This window comes from Pteronotus mesoamericanus, unplaced genomic scaffold (assembly GCF_021234165.1).
Source record: "Pteronotus mesoamericanus isolate MK-2021 breed Mesoamerican mustached bat unplaced genomic scaffold, CSHL_Meso_final contig_50, whole genome shotgun sequence".
Taxonomy (NCBI): domain Eukaryota; kingdom Metazoa; phylum Chordata; class Mammalia; order Chiroptera; family Mormoopidae; genus Pteronotus; species Pteronotus mesoamericanus.
In genome coordinates, this window is record NW_026555186.1 from 3,390,420 (window position 1) to 3,409,089 (window position 18,670).

Here is an 18,670-nt window from a genome sequence, read left to right on the forward strand (position 1 = left end):
AGTCAGATAGTTCCTGTAATTGTCATTGTTAAATTGTTAAACCAGAATGAAGATATCATCCAAAAACACCTTAAATCATTTTGAAGCTTGTGATGAAATTATAATGCTGAGAAACAGTATCTTATGTATTTGTGTATGAAGAATAATTAATAGTGGCTTGCAGGTATAATAATTGGTTATATTTTAAATACTCCCAGAGAAGGTATTTATGTATTTATAAATGGAGAATTTCTTTAAAGATATAGTTATTTGTTTTTAGAGAGAGGGGAAGAGAGGGAGAAAGAAAGGAAGAGAAACATCAATGTGTGGTTTCCTATAGCACCCCACTGGGGACCTGGCCGCAACCCAGGCATGTGCCTTGACTGGGAATCGAACTGGTGACCCTTTGGTTCACAGGCAAGCACTCAATCCCCCGAGTTACACCAGCCAGGGCCAAAGGGAGAATTTTTTTTACATAAAATTTTATCATATTCATTGTCCTTAAAAAATTAGATAATATGAATATGGATAAAGTTGATGAAAAATATATTTTGAAGTCTTTACAAGTTATTAAAATGATCACTTTAGGTACTTAAGAATTTTCCTATATCATCATTTTAAAAGCAGTAAAGAATTGTATGGTACATATATATAATGATTTACTTACCAAATCTTACTTTAATTGTGTCAGAAATGGATGTATATATCCTAAATTTATTTTCTGAACACACATTATAAAAGTATAATTTATGAAGAAAAATCTTCAAAACTCAAATAAAATTTAGATTTTAAAAATATAGCAATGGCTAGGCCCAGAGAACATTATGTTAAGGGAAATAAACCAGTCAGAGAAAGACAAGTACCATATGATTTCACTCATATGTGAACAAACTGAACTATCAAACAAAACTCAGACAGAATCATATAAGAAAGATGACAGCTAAGTGGGGGTAAGCAGTGGAGGAATTGAGCAGAAAGGAAAAGGGCTTACAGACACAGACAACAGGGTGGTGACTGCGGGAGGTGGGAGGTATAAGGGGACTAAATGGTAATGGAAAAAACTACAATAAAAAATAAACATTAAAAAAATAAAGCAACTGAATATAGGATTTCAGTTCTTCATAGTAACAATAGATTAGCTATAGCTGAAGAGAAAATAACTTAATTGAAAAATAAGAATAAAATATCAACAAGACGAAAAATATAAATAAAAACATGAAAGACATGGGACATGCGGGTCTAACATACTGTTATTCAATTATCGGAGGGATTTTAATGAAGAAATTGGGCAAAAATAATATTTGAGGAGATGATGTTTGACAAATTTTTTCATACTAATGATAATCATTGTGTCAGATATTAAAGAGAATAGAAAAAAATAATAAAACACTAAGTGATTGACCAAAAGATAACATTACTTAAATGCCTTGAAATAAAATTTAAAAAATAGTAAGAGAAAAAATTTAATTTTAGGAAAAATAAACAAATTTAGCACTAGGCAAAGATTTTTTTAGATAACATCAAAACTGATCCCCTAAAAACTTGATAAACTGAATTTGATCAAAAACAAAAACTTCTGTTTTGTAAAGGACCCTTTTAAGAAGATGAGAAGACAAGCCACAGTAAGTAGAAGAAGATATCTGCCAACCACAGCCACCTTTTTTTAGGTGAAATCACTGAAACTGTGGGCACTTGGTATCTAGCTCTTACTTCTGAATCAATTGATGCTTCTGATCATGTAAACACTGGCTTGTGACTTTGACTTTTTTGTTGTTGTTGCTCTCTTATATTGTCCAATTCTTGCTTATGTGAATGTTTCTTCAGGCATTCTCCTCACATGAAAAGCCATTCCTTTTTTTTTTTTTTTTTTAGATAGGACTAAATTAGTGAAAAACATCATTTTTTCCTTTTAGGGGTCCAATTAACAATTTATATAGTATTTCTCTTCTATTTGTATAACTGTTACTGTTTTCAGAAAGTGATTGCTAGACTTAACACTCCTAAGTTATAATGTATTGAATATTTTCATTAAGTTGTGTGATTACTTCATTCAATCCTTTAAAAAACGTATTCATATTTAGCATCATTGTTGTCTATTAATATTGTATAATTTTAGCTGCCACTATAAGATAATTGGATTCTTTATGCTGTTCAACATGTTCCCACTTCTTTCACTAAAGTGAATTTAGACTTGTCGTTGAGGGTATTAAAAATATCATTTGTAAAATATTGTTTATTGTACTTCTATTTAAACAATTTGTTGCCAATCTGTGTGGCCAATTGTACAATTAACCCTAATACAGGGAAAAATGGCCTATTGTTTAACTTTGTAGTCTTTGGTTTATTTAATGTTATGTTTGCAGCATTTCTGGAGAAAATTTTTGTATTTTGATGCAGACTTGGAATGGAGAACTCTGTTTAAATACTGATTTGTAAATAGGCTTTCTGAAATATACTTGCATTGCTCAGTGATATGACACCTGCTCTTTGAATTATAGATATTTCTATTATGGATGCCATGCATCCAAATATAACAGCATGTGGCTGTGGTAAAGAGACTGATCTTTTATGAAAGCAGAGGTTTAAAAAACTAATACAACAGAAATTAGGATGATTCAGATATTAATATAAACTTCAAAAATACATTTTTCTGAGTTAATATATCTTTCTGTTCTAAAAAAATATTTTAGCCAGCATGAAAAAATGTTTTAAAAAGAAAATAATGCATGCATGAAATTTGAGATCAGTTTGTAAAGTGAGTAAATTCAGAATAATTAAGATGTGCCTACACACCTAGAAACTTTAAAAAATAAATGAGGGGACCTCTTCTTATCTTATTCATATTGACTTCCTCTGTGTGAGTGTATTTTCCAATGAAAGTAAACTTAGTAAACAGCATATATAAAAGAAAATATTTTATTACTTAACACCAGCTTCTGCCCAATCACATCCAATTATTAACAATAAAACTTTGTATGAATAAAGTAGATCAGTAGAGATTTTATGTTGTGTCAAGGATTGAGCTCAATTAACTAACAAAAGTTGGTATTATTAACACATATTTATGATGCCATGTGAGATTACATTATAAAGCAAATTTGATAATTAATTTAAAGAATATACAGTGTTTTTCACAGAATGTTCTTTTGAGTGTTAATGTTTAGTTAGGGCTAGATCATTTACCTAATGAAAGGCTAATGTATTTGTATAAATTTGTGATATTATTTTTTTTCTTAAAGAAGTACTCCAGAAATAATAGACTATTGAAAACACATTTAAACAAGAGGATACATTTGTTTGATTGAAAAAATCACACTTGGTTCTAATTAGTTTCTGCCAAAAGTAAAGACTTATTCATGGACATTATAAAAATTATACTGGTAATTATTTATAAATATCAATTATATTTTTAATTTTTTCTCCTGTGGTAGACTAAATCTGTAACTCTGTTTCAGGTCTTTCAAAATAATGAAACTTTTTTTGCACTAATTATATAATATGTAAATGGCAGAGAACATCTAAGTTTAGTTTAAAAGAATGGAAGTCAAAGTAGGTAAATCTTAAGTTGATAAACATATAGAAAATAATGATGGCAGAGACATGGTAATTATAGATGTATATCTGCCAGAAGTTTAAATCTTCTGAAAATAATAAACATTAGCTTCTTAGGTATGTTTCTTAGTAAAAGGCTGAGGAAAGAATAAAGGGAAATCTTACTTCCTAATGAAAGAGAAATGATGATTAGTAAAATGGAAAAGGTAAAGTATCCCATCTCATATCCAAAAACCATCTGAATTCTACATAAAAACAGACCAACATACTAGGTTTTTGGAAGCATTTCTCAGAAATATTATGGAAAAAATCAAGTATGATGCATGACCAGCCGTTCTACAAGGGTTCAAGATGAATGTTTTGCTCTGAAACAAAAGTCATGGGCATCAACGCATATGCTATGTAGACAAGACCGAGAACTCTGACAAAGGCATTTTGCCATAAGTGAATTTTTTGGTAAGTTCAGATTTGAAATTATCTTTATAATCATGGACAATATATTTACTAAAGGTAACAGAAAACCAATAAACACAATATAATGTGAATTATTTTGGCGTGTAACAAATAAAATAAGCTTAAAAATTGAAATAACTTATAAACCAATTTTTAAATGAGAATATAACTGTCCTAAAGAATAATAACAGGGAACAAAATAGTTCAGTTCATTTAAATTAATTGTTCTCCACCAACACCCTCCAAAATTACATCATGGGATAAGAAGTGAATTTTTAAATGTGGCAGTATGTTATGAGTTAGCATAGAGAAAATAAGACTGCAAATTGGAGAATCACAATGAATGAAGAGTAAGGGTAAGAGGACATTTATTTTCCAAAAGAAAAACATTTCTTTTATTGAGCCATGAATACAATCTTGAAATTTGACATTTTCATTTCAGTTTTTTAGTAAGTAGCTGATGTGCAGAGAATGTAGGTGCATTTGTCATATGCACACTCTCAACTTTATGGAGCTTTTCATGCATTTGAGAAAAAAAATATTCACATGGCTTCTGATTATTCATCAATTTATTCTGTACTCATAGTCAAGAGTCAATAACACAGGAACACAATCTGACCAGAGACTAGCTCTACCTCAAAAAGAAAAAAAAAAGAAAAAGAAAAAAGAAAATCAAACAATGAACAAATATGTAAAAGTGGAATAACGACTTATTGGGGGATGAAGGAGGAAGAGCTTTAACCTAGATCTCTCACTAAGACAGTAAATTTTGAGTGGTGATGGAAAGAACATAAAGGAGTAAGCCCTGTGAATTGTGGAGAAAATTGATCACTTCTGAATTCTGAAGCACTTTCTTCACTTCCAGTTCATGAAAACACATGCTTTTCTTGTCCATCTCTCACTCATCACTCATTCTCAGTACTTTTATATTTGTCCTCATCCCCCTGACAACATCGTGGGGTTAGTACAAGAAGAATTTAGGTTTTAACTCTAGTGCATTTGGGGGATTGTTTCACTTGCAAAATATTGAAGTTGGGTCAAATCAGGTAGAATGTTCTAAGAAATCTCAACTTTTTAAATGGACATACTATATTTCACATGCAGAAAATACTATTTTCATGGCTCATTTTTGCTCACTCTCTTTGTTTTTATTTTTCCTACACGTGAAATTACAGGAGTGGGCATAAGGAGGTTTACAGTTGTTCATATGGAAAATAATACAATTGATAAATAATAATATAATTATAAACTCTGTGTTTCACATACTCACAACTGCAAACCTACTCTTGCCCACCCCTGTATTGGAAAGCCTGGAAAGGGAACACCGAAACATTGAGACAGTAATTTTTAAAAGAGAAAAATATCATCTTGCTTATTTGTTTGGATATTTATTTTTAAAGAATGTAATGGGTGTAGCTATTGAAATTGATATTCTGCTCTTAAGCCGCCTGGAATGTTATTTACATATGCTAACATTCTCTGCTTCTTAATGTGCACAAAGTCCAAATTTTGGAATTCCCTTCTCTCACTAGAGATGAGAAATGTTCCATGAAGCTCTGAGTGATCTGGTTTTGCCTGTCATGGTTTTTCTATTTAGATGTGAAGCACATCACATTCCTTTGGAGATTCATCTTAATGGTCCTCTGAAACAGTTAAAAAATCAGACTCTCTTGCTTTTGCTTTTACTGATTAAGACTAACATATACTGCAAGACCATACTATATTGACACTGGAATATTTATATTTGTACAAACGATACTTCATGTCTCCCCAGATAGGTGTTCACAGAAAATCTTACAACTAATTAGCCTCAAGGTACTGCGGGTGGTAAAGGAAAAAAAAATTATAATGTTTGTGCCAGGCTGAAAAATAAAGTGTGAGTGATTATAAGTTGTACCATAATATGTTTCCTGAAATCAATGCAAGTAAGAGCAAGTTAATTGGTACTTTCACTAGATGAATGTGAAAACTCTCAAGGTAGATAAAGAGGTCTTTTAAAAATCCTTTTGTGTTAACAACTGAAAATGTAATATAATTAAAATCAAGAGAATAAGCCAAGTTAAATTTACTAGTTAGTGTTTGTTTTTTTCTTTAGGTTATTCATACCATCAGTGCCACTGATAGAGATGATTTTGCCAATGGACCAAGGTTTAACTTCTTTCTTGATGAACACCTGTCTATGAACCCAAACTTCACCCTGAGAGACAATGAAGGTGAACATAAATACATATATTTATTTATCTATGTAGAACATAGTATCAGATTTGACTTGATATGGAATAAACCTGAACAGTTTTGTTATATTCTCTTATACTCATGAACAGCTTGCAAATCAGCATTTAAAGTCAGTTTGATGTTAATGTGTTATGACCTGTGAATACTTGTGTTTAAAATTAAACCATATGTACAAATAACTTTCATTGAATTTATTCAGCTGCATCCTTTTAAACAAGAAATGTACATGTAATGTGCTCTTGGGCAAATTTTAAGAGAAATCATAGCTGACAAACATGTTTATGAGAGCTGCTGCAACTGCTAAGGGTGAAAAAAATTTAAATTAGGAAAAATGAAAAATATGTCCTAGGGACAATTAGGAAAGGAAATGCAATGTTTGAAATCGCCTTGCATTAGCAAAGCTGCCAAGATGTGCTATACAAATTATATTTCCTCTTGTGGTTATGAATATTTTCCAAAATATGGGTAGATAAACTTCATGGTTGCAGAATATTTTGGAAATTTTTGAGTTATTTTTGTTTACTCTCTGTATTGTGTGAGTTAAAGAGACTGCTACAATTTAGCAATCAGAGAAGCTTCGTCATGGTTTGGATTCCTTATTTAGTGGATTCCTCGAGGTTGTGTAAAAGTCCCTCTTCTGTGCATAAGGAAAGCAATAAGTCATTCAATAAGCACAGTGTTCTGATTAGCATCAACTTTCTTCTCCCCATAATTATCTTTTATCACATTTATCTGAATATGTTTTTATTTGGGATTTAACACTTGCCTCAGATTCACAAGAAGGAAACAATGTAATATACATTTCTGAATAAACATTTAATTCCCTATCTGTACTCTTCATGGGGAAGCATTTTCAAACGCAATGTAAAATAATATCACTAAATATCACAACACAGGGAAACATTTTTGTTACCACTAAATTTCCTTAAATTATCATAACAAGGATGCCAAATTTTGCATGTGTCCATAATAAGGTTTATGTGAAAATACAAAGCTTGTTTGTTTCTCTCATTTTACCTAACCCTGTGGTCAGCGCTGCTGATAGGAATACATAATTGTGGATGTTTGTGTATGACAAATTGTATTTAATTGACTATTGTATTACATTTACATTTGCAATCCCATCCTATAATCCCAAATATATTTAGTATAATTAAGTACACTAAATATGTAAAAAATCTATTTATATTTCCATATATTATAAATAATTGCATTATATCTGTGGGAACTATTGTTGAGACTCACATTAGTGACTAAAGTCCTTCCAAGTAGATTAGTAATCTGGAATTAGTGAATTTAACTCATGAATATATTCAAAAGGTCTTGATACAGTGATTTGACAACATTATCAATTCTAAAAACTCACATTTAAAGATATAAATAATTTTATATGTTTAAAAATACATAAAAAAATTTTAAGGGTGTATAGTGCTGATGTAAATGTTTTAACATTTATTTTAACCATACATATGATATTTAAACCAGCTACACTATCTCAAATATGAAAGAATTATGGATAGTTGTGTAGGGGTAAAGATGTTTGAAGTTATTTGTAAGGCTATTTTTCAAATTTTTGAGAATTGATAAAATCATAAATAACAGAAATAATATATTTGAGATAGAAAAAAATAGCAATTTTTTGAAAAAAGATACTAGTGCAAAGCTGAAAACATGTGCCTGAGCAAACAGACTTGATATGCTAGATAAGATAAGCCACCCAGTCTCTCTGAGCCTCAGTTTTTATATCCATAAATTGTGATTCAAAATGCCCACTTTGAACCATTGGGAGAAGTAATTATACCATATGTAGACCATATGTATAATATGTATACCATATTAGTGCCAATATGGCCTATTCTCCAAACACAAGGCCATTTTGGATAATAAAATATGAAGATAAAATTAAAAATGAAATAGCTAAACTGAAATGAATACATACATACGTATATACATTTATATGTATAAAAAACTTACCTAAAAAAAAAAAAAGAGACACAGATCCACAAAGGAATAAGTTGGCAAACCCAAGCTTGCTGGATCCTGGCAGCTTGGACATGATGTTATATGAATTAATGAACATTTACATGGCCTCAGAACACAAAGAAAGAAATCTGTAATAAAAAGTTAAAACCCTTATTTCTCTGTACTCACTGCTTACCTGAAAATGCATATTCAGAAAAAATAGAAATGTAAATCAGACAGAGCTTCAAGCTATGATGAGTGGTACATAGTCACTGGTTTACTGATATCTCCAAACTACTTTAAGGTAAAGAGTGCATGGAGAGGAAAAGATGTTTCCACAACAGGAGAGAGAAGTGCATATTACTGTTTACTATAAGCCTGATCATCAAAAATGTAAAAGATAGTTGATAAGTGGAAAAGAAATCAGAAAATGAATTCACTCTGAATAATACAAAATGCATAAATTATCAGAAAAAATATTCTAGGATTATCAAAATTTAAAAATATACCAAAATAAAAGAGATTAAACTAAATGAGACAATCAAAAAAAATTTCATATAAAATAATTTTAAAATCCTTATCAAAATAAAACTATAGTTTTTGCTTACATAGAAAAGTATGTAGAACTATATGAGAAATATGCAGAGGGCAAAAAAACCTCAAAATTTATTTCTTAAAAAATGTACAACTATTCTTACATGTTTAAACTTGTCAGCTCAAACTCTCCATTTGATACAATACACCTATCAAGCCTTTTTTTCCCACTGCACAAAACAGTTTTTGAATTTGTTGATTTTGAAGCCTTTTAGTGCTAATGCCATTTTTTGTTTCACCTCTTCCACATTGGCAAAACATTTCTCTTTGAGGACTTTTTTCACCTAGGGAAACAAACAAACAAACAAACAAACAAAAGTTGCTCAGAGCGAGATCGGGTGAATAGGGAGGCTGGGGCGCAGAGTTTATGCCATTTTGGGTCAAAAACTGCTGAACTCTCACCGCAGTGTGGGCAGTTGCACTCATGAATCACCCATCGTGAAATGGGCAAACACACTGAAAGAGACTTCAAAAAAATTTACGGAAGCCGAACCCAGCCTCTGACAACAAAGCTAGCTGATTGACTGATACAGGCAGGTTCCTAGGATAGTCACCTAGTGGGGAAAGCCTGTACTACAAGGGACTCACCCTTCAGAATATAATTCCGTTGTTTTTTTTTGGTCCCTCCTCATATGTATTGTTGGTAACTTAGTTTTATATATTGTATATAGCTATGTACATATGTAAATATATCCCCAGAAATTAAAACTTAAAATATAGTTATATATACATTTGTCAATATATAATGTGTGTACAAATTATCTATAAAACTATACTTAGTGAATAGATAGAAAAGTGTATAGAAATATAAAAATATATAGAAATGCAGTTATACATAGAACAATATAGATATAAATTTATGCCCATGGGTTTAAATTTTAATTGCACATAAACATATATAAAAACATAGTGCATATTTATGTATTCACATACATAAACAGATACTGAGAAATAATAATTAAAAAATAATACACCGCATTACCCCTACACTGGACAAAAAGAAAGATTTAAGTCAGTTGTAAAATTTATTAATTCATACAAAAAAACCCCTCAGATAGGTCAAAATAAAAAAAATATTAAAACACTTAATAGATAGGGAGTTAAAATGTCTGAAAGAATTAAGAAGAACTCAAAACTACAAGCAATGAGTAGATAAAATTGCAAGACAATTTTTCAAGTAAGAAAATATATGGATCCTCACCATAAAAATAAACATCAAAGACCAAGCACAAAATTACATCTGTACTTGGATATGTTAGTTTTAACCCTCAAAGATAAAGAGAAAAAAATTAACTATCAAAAACAAAAGGCAAGATTATTTTTAGAGTGATAATTAGGCTTAAACTCCTGATCTAAAAAAAAAAAAAAAAAGAAGTTAATAAAAATCATATACTTAAAAATGTAGAAGGAAAAATAATTTCCATCAAACTTGTCTACACAGGGGTGGGAAAAATTAGGTTTACAATTGTAATACAAATAAATAATTCAATAATTACTAAATAATAATACAAGAATAAACCCTGTTTCACGTATTCACAACTATAATCCTACTTTTGGTGACCTTTGTATTTAGTTAAAAGTGATAAACTACTACATATTAATACAATGGTTATTAAAAAACTTTTTCCATTTATAAGAAGAAACGTTTTTTAGCTACTGATATTTTTGAAAATATTCAATTAGTTTTTGTTTTTATTGCTTCTGAAAAAATAATAGGCAAGAAAAATAACTTGTAAATAATTTTTAATTTATTAAAACTTAAAGAGTTAACATTAAATTAATAGAATAAAAATCTGTAGTTTTCAAAGCAAGAAAAAAATTTCATAGGTTAAATAAAAAGCTTATTTTATCAATAGAACTCAGATCAGAAAACGTAATAAAAGGTGCAAAGTAGAAGCATGGACAATGAAAAAAAAAGTAAAAATTGGTTCAAATATACCATAGTCACAATTATATTTAAAAATTATGTTACAACCAATGATTGAATCAGACCTCTCCAATTTTCATATTGATCTATAACCTAAATATAACTTTAATCATAAACTAAATTAAGTAATGTGTTAATAAAGTGATAATGGTAAAGGACTAAGAAAAGCAAGAATGTATTGAAAAAGAAGATGAATGAGGAGTATAGTTAGTAGAAAGGGAAGAGGCATATCTTAACAAGTATCAAGATGTTATAAAGATGAACATATAATTCTTGATAGCCAATTGTTATTTTTTTGTAATGCAAGTGCCTGACAATCTTTTGTTGCTGAGACATCCACCTCAAAGATCACCATCTGTAATCAGCCTTTGCTATCCACAGGCTGCTCTGGATCTGGAGTCACATAAGCTAACCATTATCATGCCAAGATACTCTGATGGGATTCCCCGCTTTACCACCCACATTTGCATATTAAATAATTAAATTTAACACCATGCTTCATGTTCTTCCAGAACTTTACTATCTTCATTAGATCTTTTCTGTGATATCTTTTACCTCTTACTAATGTGGAGGTTGGTAATTTATCCAAACATAAGAAAACACCTCTTTCTGAGTATTTCATCCTATTTACATGAAAGTTTTTTTTTTAAATATGGGACCTATTTTTATATAATTCACTGAAATTTAATGCTGGAAATATATAGGTAGAAAACACCAGTGTGCAGCTGATATTCTGCTCAAGAAAATTTGAGTCCTATCAAAGAAAATGTAGTCCAAATGCTCACTGCTTTACCTAACAGCCATTTCTTCCTTTTCAAATTTTTTTTTTATTGTTCAATTACATTTGTCTCCATTTTCCAGCCACCACTTTCCCCTGCCCCACCCACCCCCACCTCCCACCCTCAATCCTTCCCGACTTTGGCTTTGTCCGTGGGTCCTTTATACATGTTCCTTGATTTAACCCTTCCCCTCCTTTTCCCCATTACCCCCCTCTCTCTTTCCCTCTCATTACTGTTGGTTTCTTTTTATAGAGATGGAAATCTCTGGTGAAATTTTCTTTACTTTTTTAACTTTTTAAAAGTCTTTTTTTCTCTATTTTTTAAATTTAATCTTTATTGTATTTTCTTCCATTACCATTTAGTCGCCTTACATCCCCCTCCCCCTAGCAATCACCACACCATTGTCCATGCCCATGAGTCCTTTTATCTTTTTGTACAATGCCTCCACCCCCTAACCCTCCTCCCAACTCGCTGTCGTCTGCTCTCCATCCTTGAATCTGTCTCTGTTTTGCTTGTTAGTTCAGTTTGTTCATTAGATTCCACATATGAATGAAATCATATGGTATTTGCCTTTCTCTGACTGGCTTATTTCACTCAGCATAATGTTCTCCAGGTTCACCCATACTGTCACAAAGGATAAAACTTTCTTATTTTTGTACAGCCTAGTAGTATTCCATGTTGTAAATGCACCATTGTTATTTTATCCACTCTTCTATTGGTGGACTCTTGGGATGCTTCCATTTCTTGGCAACTGTAAATAATGCTGCAATGAACATAGGGGCACATAATTGTGTTCTTTCAAATCAATGTTTTATGTTCCTTCAGAAACATTCCAAGAAGTGGAATAGCTGGGTCAAAAAGCAGACATGTTTTTAATTTTTTGAGGTATCTCCATACTGTTTTCCTGGCGACTGCACCAGTCTGCATTCCCACCAACCGAGCAAAAGGGTTCCCCTTTCTCTACATCCTCACCAGCGCTTGTTTGTTCATTTATTGATGATAGCCATTCTGACATGAGAGATGACATCTCACTGTGGTTTAAATTTACATTTCTCTGAGGGTTAGTGATGTTGAGCATCTTTTCATATGCCTATTGGCGATCTATATGTCCTCTTTGGAGAAGTGTCTGTTCAGGTCCTTTGCCTATTTTTTTAATTGGGTTGTTTGTTCTTTTGGTGTTGAGATTTGTAAGTACTTTATAAATTTTGGATATTAACCCCTTATCAGATGTATCAGCAAATATGTTCTCCAATTCTGTGGGCTGTATTTATAATTTATTGATGGCTTCCTTGCTGTGAAAAATTTTTTTAATTTGATGTAGCCCCTTTTGTTTATTTTATTCTTTTCTTCCCTTGCCTGGGGTGATATATCCCATAAAAAATTGCTGTGAGCAATGTCTGAGATTTTGCTGCCTATGTTTTCTCCTAAGATTTTTATGGTTTCAGATCTCACATTTAAGTGTTTGATCTATTTTGAATTTATTCTTGTGTGTGGTATAAGAAGGTGGTTTAGTTACATTTTTCTGCATGTACCTGTCCAATTTTCCCAATACCATTTATTGAATGAACTATCTTTAGCCCATTATATGTGTTTTTTCCTCTATCAAATATTAATTGACTATAAAGGTGTGGGTTTATTTCCAGGCTCTCTGTTTTGTTCCATTGATATATGTGTCCGTTTTTATGCTAGTAACATACTGTTTTGATTACTATGGACCTATAATACAGTTTGATATTAGCTAGAACGATTCATCCAACTTTGGTTTTCTTTCTTATTATTGCTGTCGCTATGCAGGGCCTTTTGTGGTGCCATATCAATTTTTGAAATATTTGTTTTAGTTCTGTGAAATACATCATTGGAATATTGATAAGAAATGCATAAAATCTATAGATTGCTTTTGTAGTATGAACATTTTAATGATGTTAATTCTTCCTATCCATGAACATGATACCTACTTCCAATTACTTGTACCTTCTTCAGTTTCTTTCCTCAGTGTCTTATAATTCCAAGTACAGGTCTTCTACATCCTTAGTTACAAGGTTTATTCCTAGGTATTTTATTCTTTTTGAAGCAATTGTGCATGCGTTTTCATAATTCCCCTTTCTGTTAGTTCGTTATTGCCATATAAAAATGCAACTGAATTCTGGATATTAATTTTGTATCCTGCAATTTTGCTGAATTCATTTATCAGTTGTAGTAGTTTCTTGGTGGGAAACTTTGGGTACAGTATCATGCCATCTGCAAATAAAGACAGCTTTAAGTCTTCCTTTCCAGTTTGAATGCCTTTTATTCCTTCTTCTTGTCTGATTGCTGTGACTAGGCCTTCTTGTATAAGGTTGAATAAGAGGTGAAAGTGGACGTCTCTGTCTTGTTCCCAATCTTAAAGGGATGGTTTGTGGATTTTGTCCATTGAGTATGATGCTGACAGTAGGTTTGTCATATTTGGCCTTTATTATGTTTAGATATGCTCCCTCTCTTCTCATTTTGCTGAGAGTTTTTATTATGGATTTTAACAAATGCTTTTTCTGTATCTATTGATATATAATCATGTTGTTTTTATCCTTCATTTTGTTCCAGTGGTGAATCATATAAGATTGTATGTTTCTATGAATTTATTCATTTTTTCCAGGCTGTCCAGTTTGTAGGCATATAGTTGTTCATAATATTTTCTTACAATCATTTGCCTTTCTTTGGTGTCAGTTGTTATTTCTCCTCTTTCATCTCTGATTTTACTTATTTGGTCATTTCTCTTTTTTTCTTGATGAGCCTGGTAAAAGGTTTATCAATCTTGTTTATCTTTTCAAAGAACCAGCTCTTGGATTCATTTGTCTCATATATATATTGACAAATATATACACTATTTTGTTTATTTTTGCTTTGATTTCTATTATTTCCTTTCTTATGCTCATTTTGGGCTTTGTTTGTTTTTCTTTTTTAAGTTCCTTTAAGTGTAAAGTTAAATTTTTTTATTTGAGCTTTTTCATGTTTTTTGAGACAAGTCTGTAATTCTCTGAATTTCCCTCTTAAAATTGCTTTCCCAATGTCCCACAGATTTTGGATTGTTGTGTCCTCATTTTCATTTGCTTCAAGGTATCTTTTGATTTCTTCCTTGATTGTTTAATGGTGTGCTATTTAGTTTCTGTGTCTTTCTGTGTTTTCCATTGTTCTTGTGATTGATTCATAGTTTCATAGCATTGTGATCAGAGAAGTTGCTTGATATGTTTTCAATCTCCTTAAATTTATTTAGACTTGTTTTGTGTCCTAACCTGTGATCTATCCTGGAAAACACCATATGCTCTTGAAAAGTATGTATATGCTGCTGCTTTGAGGTGAAATGCTCTGAAGATATTAATTAAATCTTTTTGATCTGTCTTGTTTAAGGCTGCTGTCCCCTTGTTGATTTTCTGCCTGGAAAATCTGACCATTGAAGTGAATGGGTTGTTAAAGTCCCTGGCTATGACTGTGTATCTGTCACTCTCTTCCTTTATGTCCATCAAGATTTGCTTTACATATTTACGTGCTCCTGTGTTGGATATGCCAATGTTAACTAGGGTTATGTCCTCTTGTTGGAGTGTTCCCTTTATCATTACACAGTGTCTTTATTGTCTCCTACTATAGCCTTGGTTTTTAAGTTTATTTTGTCAGTTATAGGTACTGCTACCCCAACTCTTTTTTTTTTATTTTCTATTTGCATGGAATATCTTTTTCCAATCCTTTACTTTTAGTCTGTGTGTATTTTTCAATCTGAGACACGTCTCTTGGAGGAAGCATATATATGCATCTTGTTTTCTTATCTAGTCACCTACCCTCTGTCTTTTGATCAGAGCGTTTAAGCCATTTACATTTAAGGTGATTATTGGTAGATATATATATAGTGTCATTTATCATTAGACTTTTCTCTTCTGTTTTTCTCTTTCTTCTCCTTCTCCTTCTCTTCCTTCTCCTTCTCCTCCTTCTCCTTGTCCTCCTGCTTCTCCTCCTTCTCCTCCTTTTTTTCACCTTCTCCTTCTCCTCCACCTCCTCCTCCTCCTCCTTCTTTTTCTTTTTCTTCCTCTTCTTCTTCTCCTTCTTCTCCTACCCTCCTCCCACTCTTCTTCCTCTTCCTCCTTCTTCTTCCAAGGCCTTTAACTTCTGTTGCAATACTGATTTGGTGATAACAAGCTCCTTTAGCTTTTTCTTACCTAAGAAGCTTATGATTTCTCCTTCAGTTTTAAATGAAAGCCTTGCTAGATAAAGTAGCCTTGGCTGTATTCCCCTGCTTTTCATCACCTTGACTATTTCATACCACTCCCTTCTGGCCTAAAACGTTTCTGTCGAATAATCAGATGCCAGTTTAGTTGGTGCTCCCTTGTAGGTAACTACCATACTTTACCATATATAATGCACTGTAGTGTATAATGCACACCCATGTTTTTAGCCCAAACTTTCAGGAAAAAAACATCTTTCATTTTAATCTTTTAATTCAATTTTATATTTAATTACATTTAGAAACCAAACTGATTATTGTATTACAAGGTAATATTTTGCATACGGATATCGTTATTGCTTTCTAGAGTTATACTTTTAATGCATAAGCATAAATAAAATAATTAAAAAAACATTTATATAGATATAGAATTAGTACTACCCATGTAACATAAGTATCCTTATTTTCTCTAAAAAATTTGGGCAAAAAAGTGCATATTATACATGGCAAAATATGGTGCCTGCTTTTCTCTTGTGGCTTTTAGAATTGTCTCCTTGTCTTTAAGCCTTGTCATTTTACTTAGGATGTGTCTTGGTGTAGATCTCTTTGGGTCCAACTTATTTGGGACACTCTGAGCTTCCTGTTCTTGTGCGACTTTTTCCTTCACCAGATTAGGGAAGCTTTATTTCTCCAAATAGATTCTCAATCCCTTGCTTGCTCTTTTCCTTCTGGTATTCCCATGAGGTGGATGTTGTTATGCTTCATGTTGTCCATAATGTTTCTTAAACTCTCCTCATTTTTAAATTATTTTTTTTCTTTTCATTGGTCCTCCTGGGTGTTTTTATCTACCTTGTCTTCCAAATCATTGATTTGATCCTCAGCTTCATTTAACCTACTTTTTATTCCTTCCAGTGTATTATTTATCTTAGATATTGCATCATTCTTTATTTCTGACTGGTCTTTTTTCATGGTTTCTATGTCCTTTTCACGCTTTTGAGTATCCTCATATTATTATTACTCTAAACTCTCTATCCCAAAAACTGCTTGCCTCCATTCCATCTACCTCTTCTGGAGAATTCTCTTGTTGTTTCTTTTGGGGTGTATTTCTTTGTATTCCCATTTTGGCTGCTGCTTTGTATTTTCTGCCTTTGCGTTTAAACTAATCAGTCATTAAACTAATCAATTGTTAAACTAATCAAATTCTAATCAGCCTAAGGGCCACAGGGTGAGTAAGTCTTGTGAGCAAGGCTATTGCTTCCCCTCAGGCTGATACCGCTTGAAGATGAGTGCTCCGCCTGTGAAAGATGGCTTCTGTGGTATGGGGAATGACTCAGTATAAGGTTCCTGGTGGCTGTTTATTCAGTTCTCTCTCCAGAGCCACCAACTCCAGAATCCCTCAAGTGTCTCTAGTCCACTCTGCCCTCTTTCTGTTAGAACCCAACATAAGTGACTGCAAGCAAAATTTTGTGCATTGGCCTTTTAAGAGGCTCTCTGTGTCTCCAGCCATCTCTTCCTTGCAGACAGAGACCCTGCTGCTTTTCCCAGGTTCCTTTACTGTTATCTGGGTTCCTTTCCAGCTTTGGTGCTATAGACTGGGGAGCCCATTTTGGGGTTTAGACCCCACGCTTCTCAGGGGGAACCCCCTACTGCTGAAATGTCTCTCTGGAACTTCAGCTGCCACCCGTGGGAGCCCAACCAGTCCTCTCTTGTCTCCTCCACACTCTCTACCAGTCTCACTGTGGTAAAGTGGTTTCTTCAGCCTGTCTTTGTTATAAGGCTTCTCTCCAGCTAATTGGTTATTCAGGATGATTTCACTAAAATTTAGTTGTAATTCCAGATTTGTCCTGGGAGGAAGTTAATGTAGCTTCCGCTTAATCCTCCTCCATCTTGGATCCATCCTCTACTTTTTTGAACATATTAATCTTAATGACTTTATAATCCTTGTCAGTTAACTCTAATATCCCAATAAGGTGACAAGTTTTTGGTCCCCTCCCCCTGCAGATTAGGGTTACTGGAGAGGCAGAGGTAGGACTTATGGTCTTATGTCTTGTTTGTATAATAATGTTTAGTTGGCTGTCACACAGTGTCTAGACCTAGCAGAGTCACAAATGACAATATATTTCTTCAAGAAAGTAGTCACTATTAACTCTGATAAGCAATGAAAAGAGGAGAGTATCACTTTAATCTAGTCATAGTTGAGGTAAATGAAGGCCAATCTGCAGTTTCACTGAGGTTTAGTTTATTTCAGGTTTGTCTACGTCCCTGGCATGGACCTCTAGGGCTTTCAGTCAGTGCCAGTTTGTGCACCAGGGCCACCCTCCCTGGTCCCTTACTCCAGTAAGAGATGGCAAAACAGGTACACAAAAACAAACAAACAAACAAACAATCCCTCTTTGTTTTCCAGCTTAGAGTTTTAGCTTCCTGCGAAACTTCCAAATTAAACTTTCAATTTAACAAATGTTTTTAGGGAAAATCAGCCATATGTTTGAGACTCCTCAATGTCCAAACTGACTGCTGACCCTGGAGGCTTCCATAAAAATTTTCCTAAGTTCCCTGTCCCCAGGTTGGAATTCCAGCCTCTTGTCAGTTCTGAGTATAACAAGCAGATAAATTGTAATCAACAGTTCACCTCTCCATACTTTCCCCCTCTGCAATAAAATCCTTCTAGTTACCTTGCTTTAGCAGTTCTCTTGTGCCATTAAAGAGAATTTCTTAAAAATTCAGGCTTTTCTCTTTGTTATTGGTGGAAGTATTGGTCAGTCAAAAACTTACATTTTACTCAGACCTAAGTTTTATAAAGCAAGAGTCATTTGGGAACAGCCTCATTCAATAGTTGAGATAGAAACTAGGCTTGGAAGAAAGGACACTGTTCGATAATAATCCAAAAATCTTTGAGATGCTGCCTGCCTGGATTTTCACTGATATGCAACAGATATTTGTTCTTTAAAACTTAATTAAAATTAGTTCAAGATCCTTTCCAAAATTTCAAGGCAGTGCACACAC

At 32.7% G+C, this 18,670-nt stretch overlaps 1 protein-coding gene across 6 annotated transcripts in view; it reads left to right on the forward strand.

Annotated features, from left to right (window-relative positions):
• Positions 1–18,670, forward strand: part of CDH18 (cadherin 18) — an 822,825-nt gene that overhangs the window by 784,908 nt on the left and 19,247 nt on the right. For all 6 annotated transcript variants that reach the window (XM_054578303.1, XM_054578308.1, XM_054578309.1 and 3 more), the window contains one exon: positions 6,080–6,197. In XM_054578303.1, coding sequence (XP_054434278.1) covers positions 6,080–6,197 — 118 coding nt within the window. The remainder of the gene's footprint in view (positions 1–6,079; positions 6,198–18,670) is intronic.